This window comes from Falco naumanni, chromosome 3 (assembly GCF_017639655.2).
Source record: "Falco naumanni isolate bFalNau1 chromosome 3, bFalNau1.pat, whole genome shotgun sequence".
Classification (NCBI taxonomy): Eukaryota; Metazoa; Chordata; class Aves; order Falconiformes; family Falconidae; genus Falco; species Falco naumanni.
In genome coordinates, this window is record NC_054056.1 from 70826699 (window position 1) to 70846587 (window position 19889).

General features: G+C 47.5%; 3 protein-coding genes and 1 long non-coding RNA gene across 9 annotated transcripts in view; 1 reads left to right on the plus strand and 3 right to left on the minus strand.

The window, feature by feature from the left end:
- LOC121084259 overlaps positions 1-7855 on the minus strand; it is a 29499-nt gene extending 21644 nt beyond the window's left edge. Inside the window, exons 1-4 of one of the 3 annotated variants that reach the window (XR_005826669.1) lie at positions 7339-7855; positions 2097-2188; positions 1496-1657; positions 281-346 (exon numbers count right to left, since the gene is read on the minus strand). This is a non-coding gene — a long non-coding RNA (uncharacterized LOC121084259). Of the gene's footprint in view, positions 1-280; positions 347-1495; positions 1698-2096; positions 2189-7338 lie in introns of all 3 variants that reach the window. The other 2 variants (XR_005826667.1, XR_005826668.1) reach the window with 2 other exon arrangements.
- The window catches only part of SPIDR (scaffold protein involved in DNA repair), a 209100-nt gene extending 200686 nt beyond the window's left edge, over positions 1-8414 (plus strand). For 2 of the 4 annotated variants that reach the window (XM_040585563.1, XM_040585564.1), the window contains 4 exons: positions 1450-1543; positions 3017-3131; positions 3625-3678; positions 7862-8414. In XM_040585563.1, the coding sequence (XP_040441497.1) occupies positions 1450-1543; positions 3017-3131; positions 3625-3678; positions 7862-8206 (608 nt within the window). In that variant the 3' untranslated portion in view covers positions 8207-8414. Of the gene's footprint in view, positions 1-1449; positions 1544-3016; positions 3132-3624; positions 3679-6098; positions 6753-7861 lie in introns of those variants that run through there. The other 2 variants (XM_040585565.1, XM_040585566.1) reach the window with 2 other exon arrangements.
- Positions 8198-10048, minus strand: CEBPD (CCAAT enhancer binding protein delta). Its single transcript, XM_040585567.1, has one exon. The coding sequence runs from the start codon at positions 9725-9727 to the stop codon at positions 8702-8704; it is 1026 nt and encodes a 341-aa protein (XP_040441501.1). The 5' UTR covers positions 9728-10048; the 3' UTR covers positions 8198-8701.
- Positions 10049-17752: 7704 nt separating this feature from the next.
- The window catches only part of PRKDC (protein kinase, DNA-activated, catalytic subunit), an 81871-nt gene continuing 79734 nt past the window's right edge, over positions 17753-19889 (minus strand). The window contains exons 85-86 of the mRNA XM_040585890.1: positions 19454-19593; positions 17753-18427 (exon numbers count right to left, since the gene is read on the minus strand). Coding sequence (XP_040441824.1) covers positions 18223-18427; positions 19454-19593 — 345 coding nt within the window. The 3' untranslated portion in view covers positions 17753-18222. The remainder of the gene's footprint in view (positions 18428-19453; positions 19594-19889) is intronic.

The window sequence follows — 19889 nt, forward strand, 5'->3', positions numbered from 1 at the left end:
GGTTGAACCTCATACAACCGGCCTCGGCCCATGGATCCAGCCTGCCCAGATCCCTCTGCAGGGCCTTCCCACCCTCCAGCAGATCAACACTCCCCCTCGGCTTGGTGTCATCTGCAAACTGGCTGAGGGTGCACTCAATCCCCTCGTCCAGATCGTTGATAAAGATATTAACCAGCACTGGCCCCAGTACTGAGCCCTGTGGAGCACCACTTGTGACAGCTGGATGTGACTGCGTTCACTCCAGAGAAACACACCCATGCTGTGGCAGACAGCATCCTACCTTGTAGTAGCAAGTACTGATGGAAACTTCCAGTTTATCACAAAAACTGAAGAATCAAAATTATTCCTGTAACAGTCCAAAGAGTTAAATACACAGAATTACTTACTCTGTCAGTGAAATCCGTATTGTTTTGTTCTATGCATAGAAATTGGGTCATAAAAGTTGTACTTGAGAAGTACCTTTCCTGATGTTCAGACTTGCTGTCCTTTGAATTCCCAAAGGAAATTAAGGGCTTGTTGTTTTTGTGTATCTCCTTTCTGTCAGTCCTTGCCCCAGGAGAGCTAGGAAAGCAAGGGATTAACACTCTGCCTCACAGGCCAGACGGTGTAAATGCTCCCTAGTCTCCAAGGGTTTCTTTTATTGACTGCAGTGTGAAACTGTGAGATTCTTGCTCAATAGGAGGGGAATTTTTAGTCTGTACTTCTGTTGTACCATTGAGCATTTATTTTAGTGCAATTTCATTCTCACAGGTGATCCACTTTGTACACTTCAAAACACTTAGATGTATTTTCTCCATAAATAGTGCTCATAATTTCAGCATTTCGTTACCATAAAACATCATACACTCTTTATTGACTTCTCATAAAATTCTGAATATATTTTTTTCTTGCCAGAACTAGCAAAAGCCCTTTATATAGTCCAAAGTATCTTTGGCATTCCCTTCTTAGGCACACACTTATGTCTGTGAGCCAGATCTAATCTCTGTCAAGTCAGTATAAATGAAGAATAACTCCATTGTTAATGGAATTTAACCTGCATCGTTTTCAAAAGGGACTGGGTCATCTCATTGGTTTGTGTTTCCTAAACAACGATATCAAGCTATCTGACCTGATGATTCTTATATCTGTTTATTGCCAAGGAAACATCAGAGGACCAGAAAGAAAACAAACAAACAAAAACAAATCAGAAAAGCAATAAAACCCAAACAAAAAGAACTGAACCTGTTTGGAAAGTTAATTATTAATTATCTACTTTCTGATATTTTTAGAATGTAACATGCTCTGCCATGCTGCAATCCCTTGTTGGAGGGATGAAGGAGAAAGGGAAAGAGAAAAACTCTGACGGGTTTGGAGCTGAGAGTCAGAAGGCATCAAACCTCCTGTGAAGCCAGGAGTGACTGTGTTTGCTAGCTTAACATTAGTATTTTGTAAGAATTTCATGTTCTGCAGGTACTGTTGTTGGAGTTAATGAGAGCACTGCTTTCTCCTGGCCTACCTGCGACAGATGTGGCAATGGAAAGTTGGAACTGTGTCCCCAGGACAGGTGAGAGTCAGCATGCTCCGGAGCACTCCAGGTGTTTTGCAGATGTAGCCATACCAGCAGTAGGTGATGCAATGATTCCTGCAGGCACAGGCTGCACTTTGTTCCTTCCTAGAACTAAGCCGTAGTATTTTTATTGCTGATGAACTGATAAAACCTGCAAGGTTAGATTAATTTATTAAGAAAGATAGAAGTAGATAAGAAATGGTTTGCATTTGCAGTTATCACTTTTTTTTTTCCAAACTAATCTTAAAGTATTGCTTATAAAGATTTCATAGCATTGTAAGTTTTAATAAACATCCACATAAATCACAGGTCTGATTTTAAGCTTCTTTAAAAGTAGCTTCTTGTGTTTGTCTACCCTACCTTGTTATATGTACCTCCAGTTCACCTCATTTTTATATTGAACTGTCATCTTTGCTGTAGTTCACGTAAATGTGAAAGAGTTCTGTTCCAGACCTTTTAAATTTATAATGTTTCTAAAAAGGATGCTGAATAATTCTGGGAGTACAACTGCCCCAAATGTGAAGACTGATCCTGCAGGACCTGTTACTACCTGAAATGCTAAGCCTGCGTCACACTGGCATGCTTTTGGAAAACCTCCCCTTCAGCTGTGTAGCCAGCTTGCTCTTGCAGAGTCTGAGATACCTGATGGAATAAATACATGAGACAATAAGAGAGTAGTCAGTGTAAAAAGAAGGAAAGGGGGGTTCTTTCTACTGGAAAAGCTTAAAAAAAGCATAAGGAAAAGTTGGATGGGTTTGATCTCATTGAAATGGATAACATTTTCCTAAATATGAGAAGTTTCACTGCTTATGCTTTGTGATGTATAGCCTCCAGGGAAAAAAGGCTGAAAATTTTTAAACAAAACAGTTGTCCTATTTTATACTATCATGCAAAAGATAAGGATGTCTGTATGTTCACAAAGTAACGTAGTTCAATAGAAGAAAATAAATCTCTACTGTGAAGGATATTTTTGCTTCATTTGGAGAACTATGTAGCATCAATATTTGTGTAGGAAGTTATTCCAACAAGTTCATGTAGCTGAGCTTAATTTTATGCATATGACTTAAGTGTGTGCTGAAAATGTTGAATGTTTGCTGAACGACAGCCTAAATCAATAAGTCACTTGGGCCAAATCTGCACTACAAATTTTCTTTTGTCATAACTTTTAGAAGGTTATGAGATTAATTTTTGCTTAAGTGGGGTGACTATAAATATCAACCTCCCCCCATGTTGCCAAAATTTGTAAAAGGAAGATCCTTTTGCTAGAAGAGTTTAGGTCCTCCAAGAGAGTTACTTTACCCACAGAAGAGCTCTACTTGCTGTTATCAACTGAATCCCTACTAGGGCTTTCCTACTAAAAGTCTACTAGCAAATTTAAGAGAATAAGATAGCTGAGGTTTTCTGTTTTGATTTACAACTGACAGCTTTTCCATTTCTTTATGTTTTTCCATCATTATTTGCGTGTTTCAGAGGAGTGCTATTTTGCAACCAGTGCTCTGAAGTTGTCATTTCACCGGTTTTGAAAATGCAGCTGGAAGTCTTCTTGAGTTGTCCATCCCGATCTCAAAGTACAGTAAAAGTAAAGGTATGGCACAAAATGAGCTTCGGTGCTTTGAGTGTAGTGAGGCCAGATATGTAGACACATAGGTGCTATAAGCCGCACTTTTATAGACAGCTCTGTCAGAAGAAAAAGTAAAAGATGTAAGAGTATCCCATAATTTAACCTGATAGTAAACTTCCGTTTCATTCAACTAAGAACCTAGTTCCCAGATCTTACTCATATAATACAGTCGTTGAGTTCACCCTGAGGTTTGCAAACTGTTTTATCGTGCAGCTGAAGGGCTTAGCTTTGGGAAACCTCAGCCTCCACAGCCTAGAAGGAATGTGTATTTTTGGAGTTCCATTCTGAAAGTCTTTTGTGTCACCTCTCTTCTGCTTTCTTGGCAAGAGAAACAAAACCGTTCTATATTAAAATGATAAATCCTTGATCAATGTGACTGTTTTAACCTGTGAACAGAACATCTTTGCATTCATAAGATTTTTGTCATGAACAAAACCTGTTAATTTTCTCATTCCAGCTGTTACAAAGGACGATCTCTTCTCTCCTGATGCCCTGTGCCACTGAGGATGGGGTAGGTATAATGAATGTTGGTGAAAGAAAGTTGAACTACATAACTTACTGTAGAGGTAGAGTACAGGGGACGTGAATCAGGTGGGAAGATACTTGAATCATAGAAATGAAAGAGATTCCTGGAGGTCATCTGACCTATCACTCACACTGGGCTAGTGCCAGTGCGCAGGTCAGCTCTGACTCTGGCTGGCAGGGTCCTGAAAACCTCCAAGAACGTAGATTCTGCCTTTCCAGGCAGCTCATTTCAGAGCTGCACTAGGAGCAGTAGGAGATTTCACTGGAAATAATGATTTTTTTTCTCATGTCCAGCCTGGGATTTGAGTGGGCTGGACCCTTTGGTAATCACACCTTCCACCTGCTGATGCCCTGCTATTGCATGACTGTCATCAGGCTGACACCCTCCTTTTCCGAAGTGGGATGCCACAGATGCAATGTGTAGACAGCTTTAGCTCAGCTGCTGATCTGCAGAGCTATCTGCAAATGGCACTATGTCCAGACATTCAGAGCTGTGACGGGCAGGGATGGGCTTTGCTCAGATTTCTGGCTGTGGATCCAAAGGTGGCAAAGATACAGTCCAAGCAGCCCACCTTTTGGGGCTGGTCTTCTAAACCCTGTAAACCATAACTACCATCTAACAGCACAACCATGAAACTACTGGCAGGCGGTAATGGTAGTGAAATTTGCAAAACGCATGCAAGGTAATACTTCGTATGAATGAAACGCACGTAAGCCACGGGGATCCATGGGCTAAAGTACAGTTTATGTAATCGTGAAGTAGTTATTCCTTTAATCTGAGATAATAGAAGAACCCTGACATTTGGCACAGTGACCCAGATTTATCACAGGTGAGGGAGGCAGTGGGTAGGTGCCTGGCTGGCATTGGCTGCTGGATGGTCAGCAGCGAAGCAGGCACCTTCTGAGGGTAATTAAGTCTGGTTAGGATCCTGAGATCCCCTCCTCTCCATTGCACGTGGAAGGGAGCAAAGGTCAGCTCATTGTCTTTTTTATCATTCCTGTTAAATATCTTCAGTTAGGTGACACGTATACGGGTCATTTTGCTTTCTCTGTCTTATATAGTCTTCTAGCATTTTGCTATTATGTGCCTCACAGTTTTAGTGGGATTTATGGATAACATTTAAAGTGGAATGTTGCTCTGAAATTGTAAATTATTTTTCTTATGCTGGAGAGTGTGTATTTCATTTAAGCAAAGAGCTAGAAGAAAGTTTCCAAATATTTTGCTCTTTTAATAGCAGTTAAGTCTTGCTAAGTTTACAGGATGTCTGGTGTGGTTACAGACTGACAAAACCTAGTTCTTTTTCAAGTTACTAGAATCAAACAACCTCTTTTTAAATTTTCGATATTTATAATGCTAGTATTTAGAAGTCTGTCAACTGAAAAAAATTACGTTTTTCCCTAGCTGAAATGCAGGAATATTTTTTTTTTCCATAAGCATTTCCATCTCTGAACTGCTGCATTTTAAAAAGCAGCACATCTCAACAAAGAGTAATCACAAGCAATACCACCTGAGGTAGCATTTTTTTGCCAGTGCTGCTGAAGTTTCTAAGGCTGTAGCTTTTCTTTTTGCAGGGAGGCTGGTTGTGGCCATCTCTGGCCCTGGCCACTTGTTCCTTACCTTGTGGCAGCCCTTCTGTTACACCAGTATAGCTGTTTGTGCAGCTGCATGGTGAATTGGATGGCAGTCCTGGTCTGGGGTAAAAATAATGTAGGGGGAAAAAAAGGGGCATTCTTTATACCTTGAACCAGGCAATAGACGTGGGTATCACATACCTGTACAAATGCACAACCCAGGTGAAAGCAGGGCGGTGGTCAGAGGGCGGTCATAGGCCAGTCCCATCGAGGAAAGAAATGGATGTAAATCTGCCATCTGAGGTAGATACCCTCTCAAGCAAGGTATCAGTTACCAGTGTTACCAGTTCTTCTGTTAACGTGCTCTCTCCTTTTGGAGAAATCATCCCAGCCACGCATCCCTTCCTCCACGCAGAATGCATTCTACAAATTCGCTCAGGCACAACTCATGGGTAAACCGCCAGTTGGATCATTAAACAGAAAAGACTGGTGATCATAAAGGATGCATGATACAACACAAATTTAAAAGGAGGGTGTAAAAAGAGGTACAACATATTTTTTCCTGCAGTGGATCTGTTAGCTAAGGTGATTGATATATTGTATGTTTCACAATTCACAAATTGCTAGCGCATGTGAAATCCCAAGTGTCAGAAAGCTAGATAAAGGGAACACATACAGGTTATGCTTCAGCAAAATTGAGCTCAAAGTCACAGTGGCTTTTTTTGGGTTTTTGGTTTTTTTAAACAGCTCATTTTTAAAAGCCTGGTAGGGAAGCAGTGCATTAAGCAGGAGATCTAATTATTGAAAATCTAATGCATTCATTCCTTCCACCAGTTCTAATGCACCTTTCTTCTTGAGTCCTTAAAAAAAGTTGTCTGTTGGAAGAGGACCTTACACCCCGCATCTTCCCAGCTGAATGCTGCTTAGAACAGAATGTCCAGGACTGTTTGTTTTAATCAACATGCTTTTATCGCTGCAGAGTTATGAGGTGCAGAGCGTGCTGGGAAAGGAGGTGGGGTTATTGAACTGCTACGTCCACTCCGTAACCAGCCACCCCAACTGTGTTGCACTGGAGGAAATTGTTCTTCTGGAAGCAGCAGCAAGACACCAAGTCGAACCTTAGTCAGCTACTATAGTATCTGTGGACTTTGTAATGTGGTTATCTGTTAACTAGTGCCGCAGATAATGTATAATGCAAGTGTGATAAGCATTAAGATAGTTTATTAAAACTGTGATTTGCAAAGCACATTGTGCTAATGCTGAAAAAAAATCTGTATAAAAATCCTGTTCAACTTTCTGAGCTCTTTTTTGGATCAGTTTAGAATTTAAGTGTGCAGTTCTTTACCGTCTTTTCTGTTTAGGCATGTAAAACAACTTGTTCTGGAAGTTTTGAATGGTTATTAATTTTTTGTATAATAGTGTATTTATTATGTGTCCATGGAAAATATTTTACTAGTATTTCTGAAATAAATACCTTACTACAGGCAGTGACCACTGCCCTGTGTGCAAGTTCGGAGTTGTAACTTGTTATTGCCTTGCAATAAATGTTACAAAGACAGAGATTTGAACAAAGCTTCTATTTGGAAGCGTTAATGTTTTACAGCTAATTGGTCTCTCAGCATAGAAGCACTGTGTTATCTGTAGCTTCCCACGAAGTGGGTAAGAGCAAACTGCTTTGTAGGCCACGTTAACTGTTCTCACCCTGACTGTACAGAGACATGGATTACAGATCTGATAAATAATATCAGAATCTTCCTGTGTGCGCATTGTTTGAGATGCAAGAATTAACGTAATAGCTCAGTCAGAGATTAGATTTTTTTTTTTCCCCTTCCCCTTTCATGGTATTCAAGAAACCCTTACAGGTTAGAGGAAGAGGAATTAATGGTTTCGCACAGGTCCAGTATGTGGCTACCCAGCCATAAAGGAACAGCAAACTTGTTGCTACACTGATTGCTCCCACAGCTGAGGCAGATAGTGGAAGGTCTTAAGATACTTCACGATTACGAAAGGAATGACCCAGCTTTTGAATCCCCCCGATTTCCCCCCTCCTCCTGAAGTGTTTCAAGTCCCTTACCTGCCTCTCTGTAAGGAAAAAGGGGACGTCAGCCCATTCCTGCGCAGAGGGTACTGCCCTGTGTGTGACCAGGGTGGCCCCTTTGAAACCAGCAAGGTGCCTCTCTCTTGGAAAGTGCTGGCTGTTGGATGTGCTCACCGTGCCACACCATGGTGTCACACCATTTTCCCACCAGTGCCCTACAGGTGCCATCATCTTTGTGCGCGCACAAAATCTGGACAAGTTGCTTTACCTTCCAGAACACATTCACCCAGGCAGTGATCAGGGCGGTTGCCTGCTCTCGCTTTCACTAGCCGCGATCAGTGGAAGTGGCCAGCTCCTGCACCCCGTTAGCCTGCAGCGGGCTGCACTGCGTGGCTGCAAGAGCATCTCCAACGGGACTACGGCTGGTTCAGGCTGTGGAGCCCGTTGCCAGCGTAGGTGCAGTTTTGCATTGGCTGGAATGGAAACCACTTCCCAGGGCGGTTTTCTTTTTTAACAGGAATTTTAACTAACGGGTTTTGTGTCCATGTATACTTACAAGGTTTCTGGAAGGTCCCGGCCGACGAGCAGCCCCTCTTGCCGTGCAGCCGCTGCCCGGCGCCAGCAGCGAGCTCAGCGGCGACAACTGACTCAGCGTTTCGGCGCAGCTCCGCGGAGCGCAGACTTTCTTGCAACGACCACGTGCGAGAGTCTGAGTTATTCCCTCATCGCCCTTAGGCTGCTTCAGGAAAAAAAAACCCAACCGAACCGCAGCGCCGCTCGCCGCCGGCCTGTCCGCAGCGCCGAGCCCCCCCGCCCCCGCGGCCCGGGCTGGCGGCGCCTGCGGGAGCCGCGACGGCCCCGCCGCCTTCCAGAGACAGAGCAAACGAGAGCAGGGTTGATTTAAAATGCTGGGGGTTTTTATTCTTAGAAATGCTGTAAAAATTGATATAAAAGGTCGAGCATGCTCAGTCTTGGGGTTTTTTTTTTCATCCTATAGGCTGTCTAAAATACATGGGGGTTTGAATCATTTTAACAGATGTACCATAGCTGCGTCGGTAGGAGTAAAATGTAGAAAAGACGAAAACTACCATTACAAAAATAATTTAAGGGGAGAGAAGAAAAAAATAATATTTAGCTTTTTCTTTTTTTTTTTTTTTTTTTTTTTTGCAAGTTTAGTGGTGAAAGACCCAGGCATCGCCCCACGCCGCTACAACGCTCAGCGAGCGCCGGCAGGTCCCGCCGCGGCTCCGCGCCTCCTCCCCCGCGCCCGGCCCGGCCCGGGGCGCCGCGGCCCGTCCCGGCCACGGCTCGTCAGGGCTCGGCCCGGCCACGGCTCGGCCCTCTGAGGTATTTATCCACGGTCTCCCGGAGTCCGTCTCTCCGTCCCGCTCCCCCCCGGTTACCGGCAGTCGGTGCCCGAGCCGGGCTGCAGGAAGGAGGCGCTGGGCAGCTGCTTGAAGAAGTGCCGGAGGCTGGTCAAGTCTCGGGTGAGTTGCTCGATCTTCTTATGCAGCTTCTCGTTCTCGGCCGAGAGCTCCAGCAGCTTCTGCTGCATCTCCTGGTTGCGCCGCTTCGCCTTGTCGCGGCTCTTGCGCACCGCGATGTTGTTGCGCTCCCGGCGCTGCCGGTACTCGGGGCTAAACCTGTCCACGCACTTCTTGCCGCCGCGCTCCTTCCCGCCGGCGGCCGGCGGTGGCGGGGCGCCCTGCGCCGAGCCGGGGCCGCCGGGGCCCGGGGAGCGGGTGCTGCAGCTGGAGGGGGAGCTGCTGCCCGGCGGCTCGGGGGAGGTGGGCGGCGTGGGCTGCCCGCTCAGGTTCATGATGGTCTGGGCGCAGGTGGCGATCTGCGAGGGCAGCAGCGAGGAGGAGAGGTCGCTGTCGCTCCAGTCCGGCTCCTGCTTCAGGGCGCCGCGGGAGGAGGAGGAGGAGGAGGAAGAGGAGGAGGAGGAGGAGGAGGAGGAGGCGGTGCGGGGCTCGGCGCCCAGCAGGGTGGTCATGGCAGCGCCGAGGTCCTTGGCGGGGTCGCGGCCGGCGCCGCCGCCCGGCGGCAAGTACTCGCCGTAGTCCCCGCCCCGCTCGGGCTTGTGGTTGCTGTTGAAGAGGTCGGCGAAGAGCTCGTCGTTGCAGAGCTCCAGGTTGGGCACGGCCGACATGGAGTCAATGTAGGAGCTGAAGTCGATGGCGCTCTCGTCCTCGTACATGGCCGGGGCGGCGGCGCTCAGCTCCGCCAGGTTGGTGCCGCTGCCCCCCAGGCCGCCCCCCGCCTCCTCGCCGCTCATCCCGCAGCCGCCGCGGCCCCCCGGCTTGCAGGCGGGACCCGGCCCGCCGCCGCTGCCCACCTTGGCGTCGTAGAAGTTGGCGGGCTCCAGGCACCAGCTCTTATAACATGCCGGGGACTCCAGGCTGTAGAGAGTGGCGGCGCTCATCGGCGAGCGGGACGCGGCGCCGCACGGCCGCGGCGCAGGGGCTCCGGGCCGCGGGCACCAGCCGCCGCTCCGCGGCGATCGCAGCTCCAGCCTCCGCCGCGGGCAGGTGGGGAGCGGAGCCGCTGCCGCTGCCGGGGCCGCTGCTACTGCGCTGCCGCTGCTGCCGGCGGTGGGACTGGCGGTACCGGTGCTCCTGCTGCCGTCCCGCCGCCTCGCCTCGCCTCGCCGAGGGGGCCGATCCGGGCTCGGGTCACGCCGCGCTCGGCGGTGGGAGGCGGGGATGGGACAAGGCGTCTCTGGACCTGGGAGCGAAACGCCCGCTCGGTCCCTTCTTATACGGCGCCGGCCCCGCCTCCTGCCCCAATGACGGGGAACGAGTGTTCCCGGCACCCCCGGGGACCCGGGGGCGGGAGCGGGTGGGGTGCGCGGCCGCGGAGGCAGGGCTCCCGCCGCGGAGAGCTGCCGCCTCCCGGCGGAGGGTGGCCGCGGCCGGCCCCGGGGGGACGGGACGGGACGGGACGGGACGGGACGGGACCGTGCGGGCTGCTGCGACGCCGGTCCCGGCCCCTCCACTGCCCCAGCGACACTCCGGCCGAGCGTTAATTTCCCCTTTCCCTGGCTTATTTCCACAGGGGCCAGCGGAAAATCTTGCGGAAAAGGCTTATTTTACACACGCACCCCACACCCCACCCCGCCCCACGCTGCATCCCCCCCCCCCCCCCCCCTTCCCCAGCGGCGCCTTGGATGGAGCGATACGGAAAAGATGCTGCCTGCCCCACGCGTGTCTGTGTATCGCCCTAGCGCCCTCGCGAGGCCTCGCTCCTGCCGCTGGAGCACAGGCAGCTGCACCCCAGTGGGCTGCACATCCCCCCACCCCACCCCCAGTGACAAGGGTGGCCGCTTGGACTTCTTGGGGGACACTCTGGTGGGAAAGGGGTTTCTAAGGCATCTTTAGCTGCCTCACGCTCTCTGCGTGAAGTTAAGCCTCTTTAAAAATTTACGGTAAGTACATTCCCCCCAACCCCCCACATCCAATCCAATAAACTACTACTATTAACACGGCAAGTACCAGAGAAATGAAAATATTTTCATTTCAAATATGTGACATGCATAAGTTTTCTAGTTACGTAAGAGTTTTTAAACCCCTGGCTTCATCCCCCAGGTGCTCCATTAACTGAATTACAAAAGAAGCAAAAAAAACCAACCCAGAAACCAACCTTAAAAAAATTATATTTTAAGATTTATTTACTTTTTTTCCAGCGGACCCAGCTGGATTTATGACGCTTCGGTAGGACTAGCCCAGCCACTGACTTTTCAGCCCCGCACTCAGCTGACACTGCTGGCGTGGAGCTGTGCCCTGGGTGCCGTGCTGCTCCCGCTGCTCGGAGGTGGCTTTCTGGGGACCCTGGGTACGTGCCGGTCATGCCGGGCCCGCCGCCTCTCCCCGGGCAGGGCTCCATCTGCCGCTACCGCAGCTGTTGCAGTAACGCAGCTGTTTGTCGAAGGGCTGTGTATCTTCACAGAAATAGTTGGGACAGGACTGGTACATGCTCTCCCTTCGGCCCTAAGCTCCTCCTGGGAAGGCCTGTGGGATCAGGGTAAGTGCAGGTGAGGTTTTGCATCTGGCAGGTAAGGTTTGCATGGAGAGGCTTGGCTTCGCTTTTAACTCCAGTGCTGCAGTTAACCCCACAGAGACATCGTGTTTAAATAAACTCGATTTGCTTTGCTCGTGAGGCGTTGGACCACACCGCCTCTTGTCTTCATGTGCATGAAGCGCTGAACTTGACAATGACACAAGAAGTTGTTGCGCTTTTTTTGTTCTTCAGTGCAAATAATTTCCCTTTTCCACATTGTCAAAAAATAACAAACCCAAAGCCAGTTTTGCATGTTATTTTCTGCCCTCTAGCACTGGGGTATATTCACATTGTACGACTGTGCCACCTGCCCTAGGCCCGGCTGTCTGGCAGAGAACTGAGGCCATCACGTGGTGCTCCTGGACTTTCTCTCTGCATAAAATACAGAGAGGTGGGTGCATGAAGCACGGGAAGGTAGTTCAGAAGTGCAGGGTGGTCTGACATCAGCTCTTTCTCCCCCTTGCTCTGCAACAGGGTCTGCTGGTTGCTGGAAGGCGATACATCATCTCACCTGTCATAGCGATAAAGTCATGATTTGTCTTGGAAAGCATCTCATTTAACCGTTTGTGCGTGGAACTGTGTTACACTTTCAGGTCACTGAAGTCCTTATCCCCAAAGGACAGCTGGTCATCAGACAGTGTTGGCGTGCAACTGTGCCAGCCTTAACAGTCTCATTTAATGCCCATCATGTGTTACTCCAAAAAAGAGCGGCAATTCCCAGCCAGACCACCTGGCCCCCACTGGGCACCCTGCCGTGTGGCAATTAGATTCACAAAATCCCTGAGTAAATGGCCACCTGCTGGGCATGGAAACCCTGTGTAAGCCTCGATGTCTGCCACCCGTGTCACACCTAAGCCTCATCACAGAGGGTGCAGCTTTGCTTGCTGTGTCTTCAGGACCTGGAGGCGTGTTCAGAGCTCGTGGTCAGACCTGTCAACACCTGTCCCTGCCAAAACCAAGCGGAGAGAGCCATCCCCTGGAAGGTGAGTTGGCTGGGTTTGGGGCTGAGCCTGAGATGTTTGGTTTCAGGAGCACATTTCAGGGGGTTTCCCCACGTGCTATACAGGGTGTGAAGCCCAGCGGTGGTACTACACCAGCAATGAAGCGTCCAGGAGCATGTAAGCGATACTTGTTGCTTACCAAAGCGCTGGGCTGAAGGCAGGATGATATCCATGCTCTACTCTCCTAGGGTGGATTTGTCTGACATCTCGGCAGCTGAATCTGTTCCCATCTGCATGAATAATTTAATGAACAGAGAAGCAGAGACACGCCCTTGATTCCCTTCATGTCCTGCCGAGTACCTGACCCTGTACAGAATCATGGCTTCTCTCTGGGATCCAGTAAGTTTAAAGAGCAGTAAGAAACATTTTGAGCATCTGAATTTCAGAATAATTTCTTTAAAACCTGTTTGAGGTTCCTGCTCCAAATCTAATGGAGGAGCATTTAAACCCGGCGAGAAAGGACAAGAAACCTTTCTCTAAGAAACCTTCATAGAGTAAAGACAAAATTTTAAACTGCTGTGGAGTGCCGGCTGTCAATCCCAGAGAAGCACCAGGACCCTGAGCCCTTCAGGGACAGGACTTACTCACACTGTATTTCTGGGTAGTTTTTCCTCATAAATAGGGGACAGGCCACTCAGCGAAGGTGAGGGAATGGGACAATGCCACAGCCTGGCTTTAACCCTCCCCGTCCTCCTCCTGGCAACCCAGCCAGAGGCGCAGGAGTTTTTGGGACAGCGGGGCTGGGAGCCCAGCGAAGCTGGTCTGGTCTTGCGGAGCCTACAGAGCCCTCCTCTGCCCTCGGGGTGCTATGGGGCTGCGGCAGTGCCAGCACGATGCTGGCTCCTGGGAGAGCCCTGGACTGGGATAAGGCAGCTGTGGAGCAGGGCTGCGGGGGGACACACCTGTCCAGGTGCTTCTGCACCTCACGGCACCGGGTTTCACAGGGAAAGGCAAAGGGGGAAAAAGTCGAAGGGGTGATTTACCTGGTTTTCTCCTCCGCCCAAGAAGATGCAGGAGTGCACCGATATTTTCATTCAACGCCTAGGAACAACACTTGGGGGCTGACTGGGGAATGGGACATGCAGATGAGGAGATGCAAGTTTGGAGAGTCAAAAAAACCTGCCAACACACTCCTAGGGAGAGACACCGGCTCTTGTAAGGCAGCGCTGTGGCTGCTGGACAGGCCCTGCCTGCCCCTGGTCCCGCCCGTGCCCGGGCTCGTGCCTCTCCCTTGTCTTGGATCGCTGTAGCAGTACTTTGCTCATCACCGCACTCACCTGGGGCAGTGCATTGCACTGATTCAGTCTGTGGCCACCCTGCTCTTAGCGGCTGAAGAACTTGCTGGTAAGTGGAAGGATTTTTCTTTTTAGCTTTGTTAAACTCTGTGCTCTGACTTGCTGCGGGCATTTGAGCGCTGGCGGTACCAGCCTGGGCTGGCTTTTTTCAGCTGCACCTGTGGCTGCTGAACTGCTTAATTAAACCTTCCACGTACCCGGGCTGCCAAAAGGCCAAGTGCTGCAGCCGCAAAACGGCTCAGATTCTGCACTCCTCCTTTTCTCAAGCCCTTTGGTGGATGCTCTAAACTTTCTCCCAATACAGGTTCCAGCAGGGATGAGATTCATGAGATCAAATTCACAGCTACAACTTCTGCCTAACCAAATGAAATCTTGCGCAGTATCATTTCCTGTGAGTTTAATGGACAGGTGAAATGAGTGTTACCTTCTCCTGTCCCATCAAAAAGGAAAAAAAAAAACCAACAACAACCAAAACCAAGCAAACAAAACCCCCTGTAAATAATGTGGAAACTGTAACCCAACCTTTTCCAGCCCCTTACAGCCATGCCTTCTCAAAACGTTTTGCAACAAAAAAAAACCCCTAAATACCTTATTCTGGACATTGTTGGTTTAACGCAGGATGCAGCTCTTTGGCAGCTTTGCTACAAGACCAGTGACACCACTGGCTGTGGGTGGCTGCCAGGGTGCAGGTGCAACCTTTCTGTGTCGGTGCCATTTCTTACAAGCAGCATAGCTCCAGAAGGAAATTTTAAATATACAGGTCATTTCCAAATGAGGCACATGGCATTAATAAAGTAACTTGGCAGACCCTCATCCTCTGTAGTTGTGAGGGGAGAAAGAAGTTTTAAAGCAGTGGTAATAAATCTTTAACTGATTTCAAAAAAAGTGAAGTTTGGGAAGAAGTGTCTCTAAATGTAGACACTTCCTTACCTGACTCGAGGAAGCAGCTGGCCAAACCCTTCAGCATGAGGCCAGAAGAGCTGTGGGAAACTCCTTCCACGGCTGAAGGAGCCTCATTCGCTGTTCTTGCGGAGAGCTGGTAGGCTCCTTCCTGTGCCCAAACGCGTGCTGCTGCTGCACCACGTCTCAGCCTCAGACACCTCAAGATAACATTTAAATTGGGGAATGCTAGTAGGGACAAAGAGAAAATCCCGAGCACGACAAGCACCATGCAGGGCCCTCCTTATCAGCTGGGAAAGGAGACTGCAGAGCTTTCCTCTGTGTTCTGCAGTATTATTTTTAGTTAAGAGAAAAATTGTAAGATTGACAGGAATGGTAAGGACTAGCTTAAATTTTAGTATTATTCTATACACTAAGAAAAACCTACTGAGAATATACACTAATGCTTTACATAGCTTTTTGGATGCAACTAAAGAATTTCCAGATATAGTGCACATCTGGTTACTTAATCTGAGAAGGAAATATTCTGCTGTATTTGTGGATAGTTACTAAGTTTTGTTTTGCATCATGAGACCTGATACAGTCTCCATCTCTGAGCCACACATCATCATCTTTTCTGGAGGCTGAACAAACCCGCCCTGTAAACCAGAGCCCAGCGACTTGAGGTTTTCATTGCTTCAGTACTTTCCTTGCCACTTCATGGGCTGGCTTCAGCCTTTTCACTTAACTGTTGTATTTTATTGAGCAGCACTTTTCAGTCAGGATCAGGGACAGCAGCTGTGATTTACATACGTTGCAGGTTATTTTCAGGCTCGCTCAGCTGTGCAAGGAAGGCTCTGTCAGGGCAATTCCACTTGCTTTGCATAGGATGCGCTTCTGCTCATGAAAACCCAGCAGGGTCGCACTTTGCTCCTTAGCACTTGAGCTTTGCAAATACATCACCAGTAGGACTGATGCAGCTGAGGCTTCCAATTACAGCACTTACTTTTGGGCCCAAACTGAGCTTTTCACTATTTTGAGTGCCACAGACACCCATCTCAAAGGCTTTCACCCCCAGTCTGGGTGCCTTCTGCTACAGAGTCAAGGGTGAGGAGGGCATGGGGCAGGGTACACCGCGCTCTCCTTCCCCTGGAAGGGCCGGGCTGTGCTCTGGCTCCAGCCCCTTTTGGAAAAGGCCAAGGAAGCCTGGGTTGGCACTGGCAGGAGGCATGCTGCTCACAAACATCTATTGTTGCTGAAGGTATCAAAAGTCCTATGAGAAGAGTCTTGTTAAACTATAAACCTAAACTTTGTCCTCCACAGTACAGGTCAAAGTACCTAGTAAATATCTGAGGTATGTGCCGAAAGCGCAATTAAACACCTTGTACAACCAGCCACTTCATTTCCACATCTCCTCTCACCTTTTCATGGCGCTTTTTATTGTGCTTTGAACTTGCTTATATTTGTAGCGTCAACGTGAAAGCCAGGGTGCCTCACCTAACCAGGCTTCAGTCATAATGCTGCCATGTTAATTGATACCAGAGATTAAAAGAACAAAATACATGAAGACATCTTACATGTGTATATACTACATCGCATGCTTATGAAAAAAAACTGTCCATTAATTATTATCTCCATAAATGGGTAGATGTAGATGTTTTCTGTTACTAAAATGCCCTAAATTAACTTTTGAAATGAGGTATACATCAGAAATTTTATTTTTAAATAGATGTTTCCTCTACAAAAATAACAGCCTAACAATATTTTTCATTAATAAAATCTGATAAAAAGATTCAGAATTTCTTGATTTATAACACTATTGACATAAGCAATTCAGCATATTTATTAAGAAGGCAAGGCAGGTAACAAATCCTAACTGTCACTGGAAAGTGTTTGAAACAAAAAAGCTCCTTTCCTATCCATTAGACCTCAGCAAGCAATCTTCCCCATCCCAAGAGGTTCCATTCCTCTGCTCTCCAGCTGAAAGATTCATTGGAGACTGGTGCCAGCACCAGCCGTGGCCCTCGGTGAGTCAGGACTGCCCCACTGCCACCGAGGCAGGAGGGAAAGCCTGCAGGCAGTGGAAGGGCAAAGACTCATTTTTATTACACCTTTTATGATAATTATTATAAGCCTCAATGGAAACTGTCTCCTACAATGAATTATTGGTAATAAACAACAGTAGCATTTGAGAGAGCTCTCTTTTCCTTTGCCATCCGTGCTGCACTGCACTTGCCACCAAGGTTACCTGATGTCATGGTTTAACCCCAGCCAGCAGCTCAGCCCCCACCCCCGCTCGCTCACTCCCCCAGTGGGATGGGGGACAAGAGTCGGAAGAGGAAAAGTGAGAAAACTCGTGGGTTGAGATAAAGGCAGTTTAACAGGTGAAGCAAAAGGCATACAAGCAAAGCAAACCAAGGAATTCATTCACCGCTTCCCACTGTCAGGCAGGTGCTCAGCCACCTCCAGGAAAGCCGGGCTCCATCCCGTGTAACCGTTACTTGGGAAGACAAACACTGTGATGCTGAACGTGTTCATTGTTCCCCACCACCACCCCCTTCATTCTTCCTCCCGCAGCTTTACATGCTGAGTGTGATGCCATGTGGTCTGGGACATCCCTCTGGCCAGTTGGGGTCAGCTGTCCCGGCTGTGTCCCCTCCCAGCCCCTGGTGCCCCCCCAGGCTGCTCGCTGGTGGGGTGAGAGGCAGCACAGGCCCTGGCGCTGTGCCAGCTGCTCAGCAGTAACTAAAGCATCCCTGTGTTACCAACGCTGTTTCCAGCACAAATCCAGAACATCGCCCTGTACTAGCTACTATGAATAAAACCAACGCTATCCAGCCAGAACCAGCACCTGAAGACAGGCTGCCAGCAAGGAAGAGCCACATCTGGCACAACTTCCACACCGGCAAAGCGAAGACCATTCCCGTGCTGTGGGGCAGCTATGGCAAGAAGCTTCCAGTGCCCTGCTGCATCAGCAGTGGCTACTTTTGGCTTTGGCCAAATGAATAATTTGGCATTAACACAACACGAGGAGTGCAGACTTCTAAAGGATAGAGATAACAGAATATAACCTCTAATTGCTAGAAAACTATCTGCTGGAATGGTCTTATCATTACTATCTTATTATCCAGTAATGAAATAACCATTCAGATACTTTAGGTGTTATCTAGAACTAAATGCCATTTTCCATTTAATTTTACCATGTGCCTCACTTACTATTGATATGAAAAATCTTCTAGCTTTAATTACAAATAATACGTGTCTGCGGAATGGTTTCAGTCGATTGTCATCAAGGTCTCCATAAAAAGACAAATGCAGACTTGCACTACAAGGATGCCTACAAGTTTGCAGGGTATGAATTTTTGCTCTCCTCTGAGTTGACCTCAGTGCCTTTCAAGTAAGCCTTTAAGCTCTACAGTCTCTCCAGTTCTTTCTACATTGACTTTAACAAAGACAATAAGGCTGCTTTGTTCCAGAACCACATACAAGAAAAATAATTAACTTTTTTAAAAATATCACTGAATGCAGCTTTAATACAAAAAAAATTATATTCTATATTAATCAAGTTTACCGATGATGATACAAGAGGTTAAGAGATTTTTTCCTATTTGGCTGTAAAATTCTGATCTGGTTGCAGCTGTTAGGGTATGGGTCCCTTGGCAGACTGGGCTTTAGAGAGCAGTCCCTCACATCCAGGGTTCCCATCCTTCCCAGACTCTGCCAAGAATATTGGGGTCTGTCGCTTGATCAATCAGGCATCTCACTTGGGTCTCCTCTGAAAGTCCATCCTCTGGCTCTTTAGCTCTGATATTATGATCAGCATTACCACGAGCCACAGCTGCAAAATCATTATAAGCGAGTGATTTCTCGTGGCCCAGGCGTAGCTCATCACTAAAATTGAGAACACAAAAATAAGCTCTTATTAAAAGAAACAAGCAAAAAAATCTCAGATGGATTTTTAAATACGAAACAGTACTTGAACATGATTCACGCAGCTTTATTTTTCAAGATGTGGAGACTGTTCAATAACTGCAGAAGTCTTGGCCAGTGAGGACTGGTGATTTCAGGTGATTTCCTTTACTATGAAATATTCACGCTAAATATTCCCATCTTGTCAAAGGTCTCTAACTGAAAGAAGGATGCAGCAGTTCACATCCAAGCTGTTATCTCCTTACCTGCCCTGCTGATTTTGTGTATGCAAGAAGTATTTTGCTGCCTCTTCCCGTTCAGCCTTGACCACAAAAGGGGCTCCTCCCAAGTCCTGCGCTTTTCAGTATTTGTATGGTTTTAAAACAGGCTTGCTTTTTTTGCCCTTTTTTTTTTTCCTCGATTAATCCAAAAGGTCTTTTTAAAAGAGGATGGAAGGGATTAATTGTACTTTAACTGAACTTTAAAGACATTCCAACTTGAGCCAGACTTGACTAGGCTGACACAAATAACCTGAAAATGCCATCAGATTTGATTTTAATGCTTTTGGGAAGCAGCTTACCTCTGTGCCTCCCGCAGAGCTAGTTCAGGTTCCATTTCAAGCAACCGTCCAGCAGAAGCATATTGATTTAAATACTACCCCTAGCCTAAAAGCTGTGGAGATGCAAATACAGAACAGCAGTCTGAGGAGTGAGAAGCAGGCTTACAGGGTGAGGATGAGTGCATTGCCAGGAACAGTACAACTGCTCAGGAGGTCTGAGCTGGAGCAAGAACACTCGCAGGGAGATACCTGGTGTTTTGGCCGACAGGGTGATTCAGATTGCTTGTCTGTGGACCAAAACAATTCTGACAGGAGGTTTGTTGAAATTTTGCCCCATCTGCCTCTTCTCTTTTCCTAGCTGCCATTCTACCTGAAGTGATCAAAACCTGACACAGGAGACTTCCAAGGCTCTTGGTGGACCAATTTAAAACAGAAGCAGACCATCTTACCAAGTGATTGTTGCTGGATTGGCACCCGTAAGCTTTCTTTTGACGTAGTTGACTTTTTGCAAAGGGTACCAGTTTACTTCAGATGTATTTATTTCCCTGATCCATGTGCCTCCTTTTTTCAGCTGTCTTTGCTCAAAGTTCTAAAAAGAAAATAAATTTGACCTAAATCATATACTTAAAAAGACCTTTAAGCCACCAGATCATAGCAAGTCAAGCCAGTAACTCGTAAATGGAGGGCAAAGTAGTGAGACAATATCTAGCTTGCCCGTGACTTAAAATTTAATTTACAACTGGAGTTACTGAAGTGCAACTAGTTTCAGATTTTTTTCTCTGTAATTATTAGTTTGATGTATACAGTGTTGTTATGTACATTTAAGAGGCTCAAGGCAAAAAGCTGAAAATCTTTATGCTACTGTCCTAAGTGACATAACAGGAT

What these genes read in the sequence shown, in the direction of transcription:
- CEBPD (XM_040585567.1), bottom strand. Translation starts at nt 9,727, where the DNA reads ATGAGCGCCGCCACTCTCTACAGCCTGGAGTCCCCGGCATGTTATAAG.